Raw genomic sequence first — 19,535 nt, 5'->3', positions numbered from 1 at the left:
TCTCCTTTATGAATCCTCACGTCTCGTACAATGACACTGAATCTTAAATCTTTTACCACACTCAGATCAACTAAACGGGTTTCTCTCCTGTATGATTCCTCATGTTTATTTAGACCTCCCCTATGGCGAAAGCTTTTACCACACTCAGAGCAACTAAACGGGTTTCTCTCCTGTATGATTCCTCATATGTCTTTTTAGATTGCTCCTTTGGTTAAATCTTTTACCACACTCAGAGCAACCAAACGGTTTCTCTCCTGTATGACACCTCATATGTGTATTTAGATTGCTCCTTTGGATAAATCTTTTACCACACTCAGAGCAAACAAACGGTTTCTCTCCTGTATGACTCATCATGTGTGCAGTTAGATTGCCCCTTAGGTTAAATCTTTTACCACACTCAGAGCAACAAAACGGTTGCTCTCCTGTATGATTCCTCATATGTAAATTTAGATTGCATCTAAGGCTACAGCTTTTACCACACTCAGAGCAACTAAACGGTTTATCTACTGTATGAGTCTTCATATGTGCATTTAGTCGGCCCATGTAGTTAAATCTTTTACCACACTCAGAGCAACTAAACGGTTTCTCTCCTGTATGACTACTCATATGTGTAGCTAGATTGCCCCTATGGCTATATCTTTTACCACACTCAGAGCAACTGAACGGTTTCTCTCCTGTATGAATCCTCATGTGTGCATTTAGATTGCCCCTTAGGTTAAATGTTTTACCACAATCAGAGCAACTAAACGGTTTCTCTCCTGTGTGACACCTCATATGTAAATTTAGATTGCACTTTCGGTTAAATCTTTTACCACACTCAGGGCAACTAAAGGGTTTCTCTCCTGAATGACTCCTCACATGTCTCCTTAAACCAGACTTACTGCTGAATCTTTTATCACACTCAGAGCAACTAAAGGGTTTCTCTCCTGTATGAGTCCTCATATGTGATTGTAGATGGCCCCTGTGGTTAAATTTGTTACCACACTCAGAGCAACTAAACGATTTCTTTTCTGTCTGAGTCTGAGGTTCCCTAGTCTCCATCCAATCATCCTCACTGTGTTCAGTCTCAGAAGAGTCTTCAGACTTGTCCTCAGGACCTGGTTGTAAACGTCCTTCAGGACCTGAGTTCCTGGCTGGTTCTGGTCCTCCACAGTCCGCTCTGTTCTCCTTCGTCTCACTCGGATGAAGCTTTGACGATTTAAGTTTCTCTTCATCTTCTTCACTCTTCACAGCAACAGGAGTCAATGTGAACTTGATATCAGTCTCCTCCAGTCCTTGAAGCTGCTGTCCATCCTGATTGGTCCATGGTTCCTCCTTTTCCTCTTTAATGTAGGGGGGCTCTGGGTCCTCCTTGTCCACAAGGGGGCTCCACTGCTGCTGCTCAGGGGTAACCTCTTCTTTATACACCATCAGTTGCTGGACGTCTGCAATACACACTGAAAAACAAATACACACGTTTATCATTTCAGAGTTTCCTGAAGTTTTGTGTTGTGTAGTTTAATGTCGACTGTTGTGATTTTTGAACGATCACATTCAGGAAGTAGAGATGTTGAGGTCGTTTACGGTTGGTGTTACGACGCAGCTCGTAAAGGAAGCAGCATACAACAAAGAATTTCTGGTAAAAAAAAGTTTTTCATTTTGAGGCAAAATAAACCAATTAGGTCACTAACAGAGGAAAACAGGTCGAGGGGAAGTTAGATAGTTGGTTAAGATGCTTTCAGACAAGACCTGTGGGTAAAACTCAGAGAAATGTGTCCAGACTTTCTGTTTCAGACATGCAGGTTGTCTGCTGTTGGGATTTTAAATGTTAGCTTCTCTGTGTATGTGTCTGTGAAGAGTTCAAGCAGCTGAGAAGTTCTGGAGGACAGACAGAGTGACTTTGTTTTGGTTTAGTTGTTTCAAATGTTTACACAAACAGAACATACAGCTGATAGAGCAGGAACACAATATTCTTTACTCCAATGAACAACAACCCTGACCCACAATACGTCAGCTGTGTCCAGGCTGGTCAAGAAGTGAACAGTTTGCCTAGCAACTATCAGAGGAGGAGTGAGAGTGGAGCTGCTGCTCGTCATATCCTTTTTCCAATGACAAGAGGGTGGACTACTTAGATATATATAAAGGCTAGATGTCTTGGCCAACGGAGTCGAACGTCCGCACATGGCGGCCATCTTGCCATAGTCAGCCCGCTCACCCATAACATTGTGTTGGTAGTGGTACATGTACCTTTTAAATAACCATAACTTGATCAATTTTCTACCCATTTTTAAACGGTTTGGTTTGTTATAAACGTCATACTTATGAATAATTATGTTATATTCTTAAAAATAGAATAATGTTCTATAATAGGTACAAGTTTCCCTTTACAAGTATACATCAAGAATTATTTTATTTAAACGGTACATGCACCACTACTAACACAATGTTATGGGTGAGCGAGCTGACTGTGGCAAGATGGCCGCCATGTGCGGACGTTCAACTCCGTTGGCCGGCAACGCGGACGAGACATCTAGCCTTTATATATATCTATGGTGGACTACGCCTTTGCACTATCGAGGAAGAACCAAGGAAGACTTCCCCTCGTTATTGACCAATCCTGTTCAAGTGCAAGGCAGTGTGTTGGGTGCCTCTGTTTTTTCTGTTAACTTTTCATAACTTTTCATTGCTTCTAAATAAATACCTGAATTAGACCAGACCGGCTCTTCTCATTTTTAGGATAAACGAACACGCAACGACACTGCACACTTGATCACAACAGCATCAAATCCTCCTCATTATTCAGGTGAGAGGTGGAGCCATAGATATATATATACAGATGTCTCGTCCGCGTTGCCCGCCAACGGAGTCGAACGTCCGCAGATGGCGGCCATCTTGCCACAGGCGGCTCGCTCACCCATAACATTGTATTGGTAGTGGTACATGTACTTTTTAAATAAAATAAAATAATTGATGTATATTACTGAAGGGGAATGCACCTATTTTAGTACATTATTCTATTTTTTAGAAAAATAACATAATTATTTATAAGTATGCAGTGTCATAACTTCATCTCTGACTTTTGTAACAAACCAAACCGTTTAACAATCGGTTGAAAATTGAGCAAGTTATGGTTATGTCATGTTATGTCATGTGACAAGATTTCCCTTTACAAATATACATCAAGAATTATTTTATTTTATTTTATTTAAAAAGTACATGTACCACTACCAACACAATGTTATGGGTGAGCGAGCCGACTGTGGCGAGATGGCCACCATGTGTGGCCGTTCGACTCCGTTGGCCGAGACATCTAGCCTTTATATACATATCTATGCAGGGGCGGCTCCTGGCATATGCGAAATAGGCGGTTGCCTAGGGCGCAAAATGCCGAGAGGGTGGCACAAGAGACTGATTTATCATGACGTGACACATGCAATATAAACCAATACATTCACATCACCTTCATTATCATCTTCTAAACCCGGGGACGCACCGGAGATAGAAGCGCCTTGAAGCGCCACGTAAGCGGTCCGCCTCCTTTCCGCGTCCATATTAAATAATTGGGCTGTTCGCACCGGCAGCGTAGTGCCGGGAAGCCGGCTTGCGATCTGCAGCAATGGTTTCGGGGTCTGTTCTATTTTTTCCGCTCGCCTCGAGCAAATGGGGCTGGACAACACACTGAAAATTTATATATTTTAAACGATATAAGTGATATATTATATATATGATTAAAATATACATCCCATACTTTCGATTTCTCCGCTATTCTCCAGGAGTTTCATTTCCCCGCATGATGAAATTTCCCCATCTTCCATTATGTACTTAATCCACACATTTGTCAGTTGTGTCTAAGCAGACGGAAACACACAAGCACATACTCTCTTGCGTGTGTGAGTGGGGGGGGGCGTGTTAGACTGTAGTAAGAGTCGAAGATGAGTAAAAAAGGATTAAATTATCAGGTGCACGATTCAGAAAGCACAGCAAAGTAGGGGAGGAGAAGAAATATCAATATAGTGGTTGAATTACCCCGATTGTGGACATCATTAATGTTTATTTTTGTCGACATGATATGCTGTCAGTAAAGCTGATTTCAGACTTTTTATATTTTTATTATATATTTTTATAATTTTTTATAGCTTACAATTGTGTCTGCCTGTGTGTGCATCTGTATAAAGTCCAAAAGTTCTTGGGGATGCATGACAATTTGCGTGTGTATGTTGGGAGGGCGCCATTCTGAAATTCCGCCTAGGGCGCCATCATTGCCAGAGCCGGCCCTGTATCTATGGGTGGAGCAGCCAGGTGCAGCACACGAGACCGGAAGTGGCGTATTAACTCTGCTACTCGAGCTGAAGCTAGCTAACGTTAGCCTGTGAGCGGTTCCTCTCACAGATTTATATATAATGACTAGATGTCTCGTCTGCGTCCGAGGTGGCCATCTTACTGCGGGGCAGCTCGCTCACCCATAACATTGTGTTGGTAGTGGTAAATTACCATAACTTACTCAATTTTCAACCAATTTTTAAACAGATTGGTTTATTATAAACGTCAGAGATGTAGTTACAACACTGGATTGTTATGAATACTTGTTTTATTCTGAAAAATAGAATTATGTTCTAAAAATAGGTACAAGATTTCCCTTTACAAATATACATCAAGAAATGCTGCATGTTGAAATCCCCACCCTTTACAGAGATGTATACTTATGAATAATTATAATTATAACCATGGGTTTTCATATGAAAATAACATTAAACAAAACAGATAGGTGCAATAAATACACACATGCACAAGGTATTTATGTCAAATATATATATAGGCTACTAAAACTGAACATACAGAATGGCAACATGAGATATATGTATACTTTTATAATAGGAATATTACTAATATAATAAAATAATTTGAATTATTACATGTTTAGTTTAAACAACTGACACACCCACACACTACCTCACAGAGAGACACACACATGCGTACAGAGATACACACACTCATCGCTACAGCTTTCACTATAGAGCCATCATGTAGCACAAGAGCATTGATTTCTGCTGATAGCAAAGTGGTACAATTCAATCACACAACACACTCACACAGATTACATGGATCTTTTTTGTTACTGAGGGAGAGTAAAGCGCTTCAGTCTAACAGACATGTCGGTGGATGTCTGATCAGAAACACAGGCCAGAAGACGAGAGACTGTTCATATCACCATCATCATCAGAGGATGTTATACTTACTAATGTAGCCTAGCCGTGATACACAACTAAGCACGATTAAGTCATTTTTCGAAGAGAAAAGCTGTGATTTCAACACGTTCAAGCATCCATAATTCTAACCACGTTAATAACGTTTGTTAGAAACCAAACCATTTGTAAATCCCTCAAGATTTCAGCGAGATACGAGTATTAGCGTTTGTGCAGATCACTGACCCTACCTCAGGTACAACAGGTCTTTCCAGAAAGCTTACCCGTAGCAAGATGGCCGCCTTTGATGACGTTCAATACTCCGCCGGAAGACATCTAGTCATGTATATGTCTATGGTTCCTCTAGGGACTGACCTGCTCTGTGCAGCCGGACCACGGGCTGCATCACGGCATCGAGCAGCCTCCTCTGGCGGCAGATCTCCAGCTCGGACCGCTCCACTCGGTCTTCATACTCCGCCAAGGTTTCCTCCAGCCCCGCGAGGATCTGCTCCACTGCCGCTCTGAGCCGCTCGGTGAGCATCGCTCTCAGCTCCGGGACTCGAGCCTTTCCTCCTCCTTCCTCCACCTGCAGCAGGAAGTCTTCAGCGGCAGCGAGCATCCGCTCATGTACCGACTCCCGCAGCAGCTGCACGGCGGACATGTTCCTCTTCTCTGCGCAGTTTGAGTCTCACTCAACCCACTGGAATCAGGAAGTGAACAGGAGCCGCTCCGTTTCGCTCCTCCTCCGAGAGTTGCTGGGCAAATCTTCACAAAGTTCAGTGAAGTTGGCAAGATATTCACAGATTCGGACTTCCTGGATCAATAAGTCATAAGCGAAACGTTGTTAAAGAACAAACGCTGCATAATTCCCACCGTAGTAAGGTAGACAACGGGCTACAGGCCAGTTATCGTAAATATGAGTCGTCCTCTGTGATGGACAAGGAACATAGGTGTCTACGTAAAGCTTGCTGTGAAACGACTGCGCAGGGACCGTCTACAAAGTGCAACTACGAAAAAATACATTACAAAAATATTCAATAACTTCACTCTATTACTGTATATTCTCACCCATATCATGTCACAGGTCCAGCGAGTCCTGCTGACTATGCTACAGTATTTAATTTCGAAAAAAATATATTTTGCATAGGTTTGGGATATATTATTCAATAACCTCACTGTAATACTGTATATTCTCACCAAAATCATGTCACAGGTCCAGCAGGACTCCCTGGACCCGTGACATGATTTTCGTGAGAATATACACTATTACAGTGATGTTATGGAATAGTTTCCCTAAAAATAATTTCCCAAAATTATACAAAATCCTTCTTTCCCAAAGTTAGTACTGTAGCAGAGTCAGCCGGACTCCCTGGACCTGTGACATGATTTTCGTGAGAATATACACTATTACAGTGATGTTATGGAAAAGTTTCCCTTACAAAATTGTTTCCCCAAATTATTCAAAATCACTTTTTCCCAAAGTTAGTACTGTAGCATAGTCAGCCGGACTCCCTGGACCTGTGACATGATTTTCGTGAGAATATACACTATTACAGTGATGTTATTGAATATTTTTGTAATATCTCTTTTCGTAGTTGCACTTTGTAGACGGTCCCTGCGCACTTGTTTCACAGCAAGCTGTACATAGACACCGATGTTCTGTGTCCATCAAGGAGGACGACTCATATTTACGATAAGTGGCCTGTAGCCCGTTGTCTACCTTACTACAGTGGGAATTATGCAGCGTTTGTGCTTTAACAACCTTTCGCTTATGACCTATTGATCCGGGAAGTCCGAATCTGTGAATATCTTGCCAATTTTACTGAACTCATAAAGTTCCCTTGACTCAGTTGACCCCTTGTGGGTCGGTGTTGTTGTTCATTGCAGTAAAAAATATCGTGTTCCTGCTTATCGGCTGTATGTTCTGCTTGTGTAAACATTCCCATCCTCCAATTAAATCAATGCCTTTCTATCTTCCCTCCTGAAGCTGGGGCAGCTGCTTGAACTCTGTGTGATATGGAATAAATAAGGGAGTAATGCTTTAATATAAAGAGTTAAGTATGAGAACAAGTTAAAATACAGTGTATGGTAAGTCACAGATTCACAGTTCCCAGCAGCTCTTATCAGACCTTTTATCAAGACAGGTGTGATATTGTTCAGCTCTGTGACGCACACACATTTGAACCAACTTCAAGATTTGTATTTAGCCTCACAGTGAGGATACACACCCTGAGGCAGTCTCTATTGTTGTTGGTGACTCCAATAGGGCTAATAAGAGGAAAGTTCTGCCAAAATATCATCAGCACATTAACTTTCACACCCGGGGTGATCAGACTCTTGACCATTGTTACACGCAAATACGGAACAGCTACAAACCCCTCCCCCAACCGGCTTTTGGGAAGTCGGATCACACTTCTATTATGCTCATTCCAACCTACAGACAGCGCCTAAAACAGGAAAACCGGTTTTTCAGGCAGTTCAACGCTGGAGTGCTGTGAAACCACAGATTGGCAGATGTTCTGTGTTGCAGGTGTTAAAGCGTGTTCGTTTATCCTTTAAGAGAAGAAGAGCCGAACTCGGTTTGCTCAATCAAAGTATTTATTTAGGACGCAATGAACAGGTTACAGCAAAGCAATGGGCTTCCAGTACATTAGTTGTATTAGAACGCCACGAACATCCGGCGTCTGTCCATTTTATAATAATAGATCTTTGTTCCTCCCTCCTCAGAAGTCCATCCTCCTGGCTATTGGAATACGGAAGTAGACAGGGAGACACTCCCAATGACGTTCCTACTACTCTGATAGTTGCTCGGCAACCTGTTTACTTCATGAAAGGCCTTGACTCAGCAGATGCCATGCGGCAAAAGGTGTTTACAATTGGAGAAAAGATTATTGTGTTTTCTGCTTCATCAAAACAATCCTGACTGTAAACATTCGGATCCCCGAAACCAAAGCAAAGAAACAGAATAAAGTCAACAGAGTCGCTCTGTCCGACCTCCAGAACTTATCAGACAGCTGTGAGACTGACCAACAATGTAACGCACACACATTTCCAGCTACTTTCAAGATTGAACATTGCTAAATCATTTGTATGAATGCATAATATCTAGCTAAAACTTTTCCTATCTTTATTGTTAAGAGTTCAGTCATACACAGACTATAGTTAAAAATTTGAAATCCTAACACAGCGGATGGGGACATTAACGAATACACAGACACTGTCTGTGCATATATCTCGAAATGCATCGATGCTGTCGTCCCTAGGGTCAGTGTTAGGACTTTCCCAAACCAAAAGCCCTGGGTAAATGGTAATGTCCGTACTAAGCTCAGAGCAAGGTCCTCTGCACTCCGGTGACCCGAGGGCTTTGAGGAAGTCCAGATGGGACCTAGGGAGGGCCATCATAGATGGAAAAAGAGACTACTGTCACACCGCGGTGAGATCATGTCTTGTTTTGTGTTTTTGTCACGTCATTTCCGGTTTTATTTTGAAAAGTAACTCTCGTTTCAGGTCACTTGCCCTTCCTCATGTGTCACCGGTCTGATCGTCTCCCCTGATTCCTGATTGTGTCCACCTGTTCCCTTTTTTCTATGGAGGACCATACATGACTTAAGTATAAATAAATAAATACAGAAATAAATACAGCAATAAATAAATAAATACAGCAATAAATAAATAAATACAGAAATAAAAAAGGAAATTAATTAATTAATACAGAAATAAATAAATACGTTAATAACAACAGAAATGTCTAAATAAATGTCTTAAATATATTTGCACATTTATTTATTCCCTGATTTATATTTTTCACGTTTTCAATCACTTTATGCTAATGAGAAAGGCGGGCCTAACCCCAGTCTCGAGCAGGATTGGTCAACTGAGCTATCACACACGCACACACAGGCACCGGGGCTCCGCACCCCTCAGCGCCACACACTCGCACAGAGACAGAAACTGAGACTTGAGCTCGTCACCTCGATGCAGCCGCTCAGTGACTTTGTAAAACAGTGAAAACACAGAGTTTCTCTGGTCACATCTGCTCAGAGATCAGCTGCTTCATGGGCAGAGCAGAAGCTGCAGGCTTGTTTTTTTCCGACCAGGAGTTTCTGCTTCCTCCTCCTCTCTGCTCGCTCCTTGTACTCAGGAGAACACGAGACGTGACGCTCACAGTCAGGATTACTGACACCTTAATCATCCCAATAAAAAATAACCTGAACTAACCCTCTGAACTTGAACTAGTTCATTTTAAATGTGAACTGGCTCAACACTGCAAACAGCTACTGGACACCAGTCAGCATTGAAAGGCTGGATCATTACACTCCTGTGACCAATCCTGCATGAGACTGCGGTTAGGCCCGCCTTTCTCATTAGCATAAGGTGATTGAAAACGTGAAAAATATAAATCAGGGAATAAATAAATGTGCAAATATATTTAAGACATTTATTTATTTATTTCTGTTGTTAGTAGCGTATTTATTTCTGTATTAATTAATTTATTTCCTTTTTTATTTATTTATTAATTAATTAATTTTTTTATTTCTGTATTTATATCTACATTTATTTATTTATTTATACTTATGTCATGTATGGTCCTCCATACTTTTCCCCCATGTGTTCATATAGTCTGCGTCTCCCTTTGTCTTGTGCCAGTGTGTCGTCTTTAGTCGTCATTCCAGCCCGTGCCATAGAAACCAGATTCATAGTCTAAGTTTTGCTTAGCCTCGTGCTTAAAGTTTTACCTCAGTAGAGTGATTATTCTTTGTAGCCTTTTTGTTTCAGTGTTTAGTCTTAGTTAGGTTTATAGAATGAAGCTTTGTTTTTCCTCCTTTTGGAGCGCTTTTGTTTAATTGTTATTTTTTGTATTGCAGCATTTAGATAGTGTTTTCCTCCTTTTTGGAGCGACTTTATTTTTGTACCATAGTTTACTGTGTGGAGGTGTAAATAAAACATTCTCCTAACACATCCGCTCTGCGTCTGAGTCCTGCCTTTCGCCCGGCCTGACAACTACAAAGACAAGCTGGAATCCAACTACCTCAGCTCGGACCCCCAAAGCTTGGGGTGGCCTGCGACACATCCCAGGCTATAAAAGGAGAAATAGCAGTGATTATCAGCCCGCCACCTCTCTACCTGATGACCTCAACACCTTCTACTCACGGTTTGAGGCAACCAACACCCTTCCATCCGCGAGACTGGCTGAGGACCGAGACGACTGCACTCTGTCCCTGACTGTAGTGGCAGTTCCACTCAGTTCCAATATGACGACCATTTGATTTTGTCTGAGGAGTATTTCTTTACAGCTGACTCGTGTCCAAACAACAGAACCCGTCCCACAGTAATAACCCATTGTTACACAAATCCAGGAGGCGGGTTAAACTTGAAGTGAGGTATTTTATTTTCCTTTCCAGCACAGATCAGACACACCGTTTAAACAATTCATTATCGTAGATTGGCATGCCTTAACTCCAAACTGGTCACAACGTCAGTTTTTCTCTTGTCACTGATATCAACCATCACTTTCCCGTCATCTTCACGTTAATGTAACTCACATTTCATGCACGTTTCACATATGTCAAATTAAAACTTGTTTGAGTCAATTCCTACAGACTCCTCAACTCACCACTCTTCCTGCGCGTCACTAACCAGCCACGCTGGCTCACCACCCACCTGATATGAAGAACCGCCCTCCGGCTTCATCTAACTGTTGCAAAAAACGCAAACATTGCTCAAAACAAAATATATTTGAAATATAGAAACCACGATATACAAAAAATAATTTAACTGTACAAAACTTAAACTACAAACCAGGATAATATACGAAATTATAAACCAACAAAAATATTTAACTATACACACACATACTGCATAATGGCTCTAACACTGACCGTGGCTGACGTTAGGCGAGAGCTTCAAAGAGTGAAGCCTCGAAAGTCATCTGGGCCCGATGGAGTTCCAGGCCGTGTCCACAGGGGGTGCGCTGACAAGCTAGCGGAGGTATTCACCTCCATATTCAACCTCTCCCTACAACTATCAACAGTCACCACCTGCTTCAAGCAGGCCACCATTATCCCCATACCTAAGAAACCATCCATCACCTGTTTAAATGACTACCGCCCTGTAGCACTGACCTCCACCATCATGAAGTGCTTCAAGCGTCTGGTCAAAACCAACATCTGCTCTACCCTTCCCGACACCCTTGACCCCTTCCAGTTTGCATACCGCCCAAACATGTCTACGGATGATGCTATAGCCCTGACAACACACACCACCCTCTCCCACCTGGAAAAGGCCAACAAATATGTGAGGATGCTGTTTTTGGATTACAGCTCAGCGTTCAACACAATTGTGCCTGTTTTTGCAGTTAATTAAAGTTTCTTGAAATATGATGAGTGTATTTTATGTCAGTCACACATTTAATCTGTTTGTCTGAAATCAGCCAAAACCTCCTGGACATCAACACGAAACTGGGTGAAAAGATGTGGTCAGGTGATCTTGAAGAAAAACATCTTACACATTTAGAGGACTATCATTCATAAGTGTGTGTAACTTGTTGCTGCTGGATTGAATGGAAACAAGTATGATACATGACCGAACTGAATATTACAGAAATGCTGCAGAGGAGTTCAGTAGAGTACAGGACTGTTTTTATATCTCTAATAGAGGCCGGAGTTACAAGGAGAATTTAATGTTTTAGTCCTGAATTTGTTTTGAGACACACTCCATCCAGAAGGTGGCAGTATCGCGAACGGAAGCTGTTTTTCAACCATCATTAGGAGAAGAAGAAGTACTGTTGTTAGCCTGCCATGCTAACATCCAACAGAACTTGATGCTACTCGGCTAAATGCTTTCGGATCAACTCTTCTACTACACACGTGGTTTTGTTGCGTTTATAACAATTGTCAGCAGAAGAAAAGCAAGTCGCCATCTTCCGTATTCGGTCTCCGCTTCGTTATCGGAGAAGTTAGTTGGCTAAAGCGTTCAAATGGAAATGTCAACAAGCCAGAGTTTAAGACAGTTTATCAATGAGAGGTTACACACTGCTGCTGAAGACATATTTGGATGTTTTGAAGCGACTGTCGCAAAGTACGAGGATGAGATCGGTCGTCAGCGCAGACTGCTAGATGTAACTTTGAAACCTGTAGTAAAGCTGCAGAGAATAGGTCTGTATCACCTGAGTTAGCGAACTATACACCACACTTATAATCCCTGCTAGTCTAAACACATGGGCTCTTTTATCATGACTTCTGTCCATTGTTTCCTCCAGAGCTCCCACAGCAACATGTCTGTATCAAGGAAGAGTTTCCTGCTGACCTGCTGGAGAGGAACCCCAGTCCGGACCAAGAGGAGCCAGAACCTCCACAGATTAAGGAGCAGCAGGAGGAGCACTGCATCGGTCTGTCTCCTTTTGAAACCACATTTAAATTAACTCGGTTTTTGCTTGGATCTGCACCAAATTACACACACTCAAAACTACCAGTCTATCATTAACCTACTTCTGTATTTTGTCTCCTCTAGAGCTCCCAGAGCAACATTTTATTATTGAGGATGAGTTTCCATCTGACCAGCAGCTCTGGAACCTTGAGAGTAACCCCAGTCTGGACCAAGAGGAGCAAGAACCTCTACAGATTAAAGGGGAGGAGGAGCCCTGCATCGGTCTGGAAGTAGAGCAGCTCGTACTGAAGCAGGAGGATCAAGATAACGTTTTGTTAAATCCTACTCTCAAGGAAAGTGACTACAGTGAACCAGAACCAAGTGACCACCAGCTCCTGTCCCACAGCTCAGCTCAGAGCCAAGATCTCAACGAACGCAAGCATGGAAACTCAAAATCAGTTAAAAATGCTGAGCAGGCATCAGAAAAGGAACATCATGTCATCACAAGAGCAAAAGGGAGGACAAGTCCCAGTTACCTTGCATGTAGCACTACCATGTCAAATATTGTGCAGAATATCTGCAAGAGTAAAAAGGTTTTCCAGTGTGACACTTGTGGAAAAGTCTTTAAGTGTAAGTCAGGATTAAATGGACATCTGAAGGTGCACACAGGTCAGACACAGCATTCTTGCGAAGTGTGTGATAAAAGTTTCACAACTCGCACAAATTTGACGAGACACGAGAGAACGCACACGGGCGAGAAACCTTTTACTTGTAAAACTTGTGGTAGAAGTTTTAGCCATAGAGCTTCTCTGCAGGTCCACGAGAGAACACACACAGGCGAGAAACCTTTTACTTGCAAAACTTGTGGAAGAAGTTTTAGCGAGAGAAAAACCCTGAAGAAACACGAGAGAACACACACGGGCGAGAAACCTTTTATTTATAAAACTTGTGGGAGAAGTTTTAGCCAGAGACCTTCCTTGCAGATCCACGAGAGAACACACACAGGCGAGAAACCTTTTATTTGCAAAACTTGTGGGAGATGTTTTAGCGAGAGAAATACCCTGAAGAAACACGAGAGAACGCACACGGGCGAGAAACCTTTTACTTGCAAAACTTGCGGGAGAAATTTTGCAATTAGAATGAATCTGCAGGTCCACGAGAGAACACACACGGGTGAGAAACCTTTTTCTTGCAAAACTTGTGGGAAAAGTTTTATTCAGAGAAATCACCTGCAGGGCCACGAGAGAACACACACGGGCGAGAGACCTTTTTCTTGCAAAACTTGTGGGAAAAGTTTTATTCAGAGAAATCACCTGCAGGGCCACGAGAGAACACACACGGGCGAGAGACCTTTTATTTGCAAAACTTGTGGGAGAAGTTTTAGCGATAGAAATACCTTGAAGAGACACGAGAGAACGCACACGGGCGAGAAACCTTTTACTTGCAAAACTTGCGGGAGAAATTTTACAACTAGAATGAATCTGCAGGTCCACGAGAGAACACACACGGGCGAGAAGCCTTTTACTCGCAAAACTTAAGGGAAGAGTTTTAAACGTGGCTGCAGCTTTAAAGTCCACATGAGAAGCCATAAAGGTGAGGAGTCATATCCATGTACAACTTGTGAGGAAAGATTTGTTATCAAATCCCTTCTAACAAAACATTTGATCACCCACACATTGCAAAACTGATATTTTTGTAAAATGTTGGAAAGATCTCTGTCTTGCCAGTTTTTACAAACTCCACACGAGACTACATCTAGTTGAGAAGCCACACCATGGCAACACGAGGGTGATAAGATTTGTTCAAGCGTTGTCAAAGAAGTTGTTACTCAGTTAATGATTCATTAATTAGTGATACAACAGTTAGCGAAAACGACACTGGAAATGTTTCCAGGGGACAAAAAAAGTGATGAACCTTGTTGTAGTTCAATGCTTTATGAAGTTCCATCACCACTGATGAGTAGCAGACTTCAATAACTTCACAAAGCATTGAACTACAGCCAGGTTCATCACCTACAGCTACACAAGAGAGATTGTGTACATTTGCATTAGCTGCATCTCTGCAACTGAATGTGGGAAATATCCCATTGAGGAGACATCACAATATCTTTGATGGTCAACCACATTTGCTGAAGTACCCAAGTTTCTGTTCTTCATGTGACTGTCATTGATATCTACATCTGCAAAGGAAGTGATGTTTTCAACCATGTCTCTTTGTTTATTCATTTGTCAGCAATTTATACCAAATGGAGCAGGAGGGGGACGGGGGTGAGAGCAATGTATTGGGTTAAAGTGACAGATCCATTATATTTTATTATCACTGAATGTTGAGAGATGTTGTCAATGTGTCAGGAAAGACTGGATCAAAATGTAAAAATCTGACATTTGTGGTACAGAGATTTATAATAACACAGTATGTGGTGCAGATTATCAGATGACTTCCCTTTTTCTTTTCTCTGTCTTTTCCAAAGAAGAAAATATGTTGTTAATGTGTACACAGTCCTTAATGACTGTCACTGTAAATGGTTATTCTTGTGTACTACGTGTATTCAATACTTCAGTGCATTTGCAGTTCATTAAAGTTTCTTGAATTATTATGAGTGTATTTTACGTCTGTCACACGTTGAATCTGTGTTTGTCTGTGTGGAGGAAAATTCCCCTGACTAGGTGTCTCACTGCTATGACCTTGATAAACAGGATGGAACCCTTATTTGGTGATGTTTTTCTTCCAACTGGTACTGCGGACGGACGGATACAGCAGATAACACACAGAGGAGGATCTCATGTCTTCTTCTTTCTCATATCATGTCTTATGAAACTCCTCTTTGTATAAGTTCTGGCTTTTGTGAACTTGCGGCCAGTTGTTCCATTTTGAGTACACCTGCTTGTTGTATAAACTCTGCAGAGCTTATTATTATAAAGACTCAAAATCAACTCCAGTCTGAGAATTTCATTATTTCAAATCTCTAAATGAATTTCCAGCAGATCGGTTAGTCAGCAAAAATATGCTCAAATCACCATGAAACTGGGTGATAGGATGTGGTAAGGGTCAGAAAATAACTGATTACACTTTGATGCAGATACAGGAATTCTTCCACTTTTTTTAGTACATAACTGTTTTTATATCTCCAATAGATTCCGGAGTTACAAGGAGAATTTAATGTTTTAGTCCTGAATCAGTTTTGAGACACACTTCAGCCAGAAGGTGGCAGTAATGCACCCGGAAGCTGTTTTTCAACCATTATTAGGAGAACAAGAAGTAATGTTGTTAGCCTGCCATGCTAACATCCAACAGAACTTGATGCTACTCGGCTAAATGCTTTCGGATCAACTCTTCTACTACACAAGTGGTTTTGTTGCGTTTATAACAATTGTCAGCAGAAGAAAAGCGAGTCGCCATCTTCCGGATTCGGTCTCCGCTTCGTTCTCAGAGAAGTTAGTTGGCTAAAGCGTTCGAATGGAAATGTCAACAAGCCAGAGTTTAAGACAGTTTATCAACGAGAGGTTACACACTGCTGCTGAAGACATATTTGGATGTTTTGAAGCGACTGTCGCAAAGTACGAGGATGAGATCGGTCGTCAGCGCAGACTGCTGGATGTAACTTTGAAACCTGTAGTAAAGCTGCAGAGAATAGGTCTGTATCACCTGAGTTAGCGAACTATACACCACACTTATAATCCCTGCTAGTCTAAACACATGGGCTCTTTTATCATGACTTCTGTCCATTGTCTCCTCCAGAGCTCCCACAGCGAAGTGTCTGTATCAAGGAAGAGTTTCCTGCTGAGCTGCTGGAGAGGAACCCCAGTCCAGACCAAGAGGAGCCAGAACCTCCACAGATTAAGGAGCAGGAGGAGGAGCACTGCATCGGTCTGTCTCCTTTTGAAACCACATTTAAATTCACTCGATCAGGATTTTTGCTTGGATCAGATCTGCACCAAATTACACACACTCATAACAATAATTAATCTCTCATCTACCTACTTCTGTCTATTGTCTCCTCTAGAGTTCCCAGAGCAACATTTTATTATTGAGGACGAGTTTCCATCTGACCAGCAGCTCTGGAACCTTGAGAGGAACCCCAGTCTGGACCAAGAGGAGCCAGAACCTCCAAAGATTAAAGAGGAGGAGGAGCACTGCATCGGTCTGGAAGTAGAGCAGCTTGAACTGAAGCAGGAGGATCAAGATAACGTTTTGTTGAATCCTACTTTCAAGGAAAGTGACCACAGTGAACCAGAACCAAGTGACCACCAGCTCCTCTTCCACAGCTCAGCTCACAGCCAAGATCTCAACGAACGCAAGCATGGAAACTCAAAATCAGTTAAAAATGCAGAGCAGGCATCAGAAAAGGGACATCATGTCATCACAAGAGCAAAAGAAAGCACAAGTCCCAGTAACCTTGCATGTAGCACTACCATGTCAAATATTGTGCCGAATATCTGCAAGAGTAAAAAGGTTTTCCAGTGTGACACTTGTGGAAAAGTCTTTAAGTGTAAGTCAGGATTAAATGGACATCTGAGGTTGCACACAGATCAGAAACAGCATTCTTGCAAAGTGTGTGATAAAAGTTTCACAACTCGCACAAATTTGACGAGACACGAGAGAACGCACACGGGCAAGAGACCTTTTACTTGTAAAACTTGTGGGAGAAGTTTTAGCCAGAGAGTTTCTCTGCAGGTCCACGAGAGAACACACACAGGCGAGAAACCTTTTACTTGCAAAACTTGTGGGAGACGTTTTAGACAGAGACCTTCCTTGCAGGTCCACGAGAGAACACACACGGGCGAGAAACCTTTTATTTGTAAAACTTGTGGGAGAAGTTTTAGCCAGAGAGCTTCTCTGCAGGTCCACCAGAGAACACACACAGGCGAGAAACCTTTTATTTGCAAAACCTGTGGGAGATGTTTTAGCGAGAGAAATACCCTGAAGAATCACGAGAGAACACACACGGGCGAGAAACCTTTTTCTTGCAAAACTTGTGGGAAAAGTTTTATTCAGAGAAATCACCTGCAGGTCCACGAGAGAACACACACTAAGGAGAAACCTTTTACTTGCAAAACTTGTGGGAGAAGTTTTAGCCAGAGAGCTTCTCTGCAGGTCCACGAGAGAACACACACAGGCGAGAAACCTTTTACTTGCAAAACTTGTGGAAGAAGTTTTAGCGATAGATCTACCCTGAAGAAACACGAGAGAACACACACAGGCGAGAAACCTTTTATTTGCAAAACTTGTGGGAGATGTTTTAGCGAGAGAAATACCCTGAAGAAACACGAGAGAACGCACACAGGCGAGAAACCTTTTACTTGCAAAACTTGTGGGAGAAGTTTTAGCCGGAGAAATACCCTGAAGAGTCACGAGAGAACACACACGGGCGAGAAACCTTTTTCTTGCAAAACTTGTGGGAAAAGTTTTATTCAGAGAAATCACCTGCAGAGACACGAGAGAACGCACACTGGGGAGAAACCTTTTACTAGCAAAACTTAAGGGAAGAGTTTTAAATGTGGAAGTAGCTTGAAAGTCCACATGAGAAGCCATAAAGATGAGGAGTCGTATCCATGTACAACTTGTGGGGAAAGATTAGTTATCAAATCCCTTCTAACAAAACATTTGATCACCCACACATTGCAAAACTGATATTTTTGTAAAATGTTGGAAAGATCTCTGACTTGCCAGTTTATACAGAGTCCACAGGAGAAATCCTCCAGTTGAGAAGCCACACCATGGCAACACGAAAGGTATAAGATTTGCTCAAGCGTTGTCAAAGAAGTTGTTACTCAGTTAATGATTCATTAAGTAGTGATACAACAGTTGGCGAAAACGACACCGGAAATGTTTCCAGGGGTCCAAAAAGTGATGAACCTTGTTGTAGTTCAATGCTTTATGAAGTTCCATCACCACTGATGAGTAGCAGACTTCAATAACTTCACAAAGCATTGAACTACAGCCAGGTTCATCACCTACAGCTACACAAGAGAGATTGTGTACATTTGCATTAGCTGCATCTCTGCAACTGAATGTGGGAAATATCCCATTGAGGAGATATCACAATATCTTTGATGGTCAACCACATTTGCTGAAGTACCCACGTTTCCGTTCTTCATGTGACTGTGATTGATATCTACATCTGCAAAGGAAGTGATGTTTTCATCCATGTCTCTTTGTTTATTCATTTGTCAGCAATTTATACCAAATGGTGCAGGAGGGGGACGGGGTGAGAGCAATGTATTGGGTTAAGGTGACAGATCCATTTTATTTTATTATCACTGAATGTTGAGAGATGTTGTCAATGTGTCAGGAAAGACTGGATCAAAATGTAAAAATCTGACATTTGTGGTACAGAGATTTATAATAACACAGTATGTGGTGCAGATTATCAGATGACTTCCCTTTTTCTTTTCTCTTTCTTTTACAAAGAAGAAAATATGTTGTTAATGTGTACACAGTCCTTAATGACTGTCACTGTAAATGGTTATTCTTGTGTACTACGTGTATTCAATACTTCAGTGCATTTGCAGTTCATTAAAGTTTCTTGAATTATGATGAGTGTATTTTGTGTCTGTCACACGTTGAATCTGTGTTTGTCTGTGTGGAGAAAAATTCCCCTGACTAGGTGTCTCACTGCTATGACCTTGATAAACAGGATGGAACCCTTATTTGGTGATGTTTTTCTTCCAACTGGTACCGCGGACGTTCGGACACAGCAGATAACACACAGAGGAGGATCTCATGTCTTCTTCTTTCTCATATCATGTCTTATGAAACTCCTCTTTGTATAAGTTCTGGCTTTTGTGAACTTGCGGCCAGTTGTTCCATTTTGAGTACACCTGCTTGTTGTATAAACTCTGCAGAGCTTATTATTATAAAGACTCAAAAGCAACTCCAGTCTGAGAATTTCATTATTTCAAATCTCTAAATTAATTTCAAGCAGATCTGTCAGTCAGCAAAAATATGCTCAAATCACCATGAAACTGGGTGATAGGATGTGGTAAGGGTCAGAAAATTACTGATTAC

The 19,535-nt window shown here is 41.8% G+C and overlaps 3 protein-coding genes across 3 annotated transcripts; 2 read left to right on the top strand and 1 right to left on the bottom strand.

The window, feature by feature from the left end:
- Positions 1–85: 85 nt before the first annotated feature.
- LOC133002519 (zinc finger protein OZF-like) lies at positions 86–5,888 on the bottom strand. The gene is made up of 2 exons (XM_061072364.1): positions 5,538–5,888; positions 86–1,436 (listed from the first exon to the last, which is right to left on the bottom strand). The coding sequence occupies exons 1-2, from the start codon at positions 5,821–5,823 to the stop codon at positions 154–156; spliced, it is 1,569 nt and encodes a 522-aa protein (XP_060928347.1). The 5' UTR covers positions 5,824–5,888; the 3' UTR covers positions 86–153.
- A 6,536-nt stretch (positions 5,889–12,424) lies between these two features.
- Positions 12,425–15,121, top strand: LOC133002522 (gastrula zinc finger protein XlCGF7.1-like). The gene is made up of 2 exons (XM_061072367.1): positions 12,425–12,549; positions 12,672–15,121. The coding sequence occupies exon 2, from the start codon at positions 13,082–13,084 to the stop codon at positions 14,063–14,065; it is 984 nt and encodes a 327-aa protein (XP_060928350.1). The 5' UTR covers positions 12,425–12,549; positions 12,672–13,081; the 3' UTR covers positions 14,066–15,121.
- A 675-nt stretch (positions 15,122–15,796) lies between these two features.
- LOC133002515 (gastrula zinc finger protein XlCGF26.1-like) lies at positions 15,797–19,177 on the top strand. Its single transcript, XM_061072352.1, has 3 exons — positions 15,797–16,161; positions 16,266–16,394; positions 16,531–19,177. Exons 1-3 carry the CDS (start codon positions 15,984–15,986, stop codon positions 18,006–18,008), a joined length of 1,785 nt encoding a protein of 594 aa, XP_060928335.1. The 5' UTR covers positions 15,797–15,983; the 3' UTR covers positions 18,009–19,177.
- The last annotated feature ends 358 nt before the right edge of the window (positions 19,178–19,535 follow it).

The sequence above is a fragment of the Limanda limanda genome, chromosome 5, assembly GCF_963576545.1.
Source record: "Limanda limanda chromosome 5, fLimLim1.1, whole genome shotgun sequence".
NCBI classification, from domain to species: Eukaryota; Metazoa; Chordata; class Actinopteri; order Pleuronectiformes; family Pleuronectidae; genus Limanda; species Limanda limanda.
The sequence above is the reverse complement of the archived record's forward strand: the minus strand, read 5'-3'. Positions and strand labels throughout refer to the sequence as shown.

Bases quoted from the DNA above. Each gene is read 5' to 3' on its own strand.
- LOC133002519 (XM_061072364.1), bottom strand. From the start codon at position 5,823: ATGTCCGCCGTGCAGCTGCTGCGGGAGTCGGTACATGAGCGGATGCTC. The intron at 1,437-5,537 runs GTCAGTCCCTAG...TTTGTTTTTCAG, and splicing joins GGTCCGGCTGCACAGAGCAG to TGTGTATTGCAGACGTCCAG.
- LOC133002522 (XM_061072367.1), top strand. From the start codon at position 13,082: ATGTCAAATATTGTGCAGAATATCTGCAAGAGTAAAAAGGTTTTCCAG.
- LOC133002515 (XM_061072352.1), top strand. From the start codon at position 15,984: ATGGAAATGTCAACAAGCCAGAGTTTAAGACAGTTTATCAACGAGAGG. The intron at 16,162-16,265 runs GTCTGTATCACC...TGTCTCCTCCAG, and splicing joins AGTAAAGCTGCAGAGAATAG to AGCTCCCACAGCGAAGTGTC. The intron at 16,395-16,530 runs GTCTGTCTCCTT...TGTCTCCTCTAG, and splicing joins GGAGGAGGAGCACTGCATCG to AGTTCCCAGAGCAACATTTT.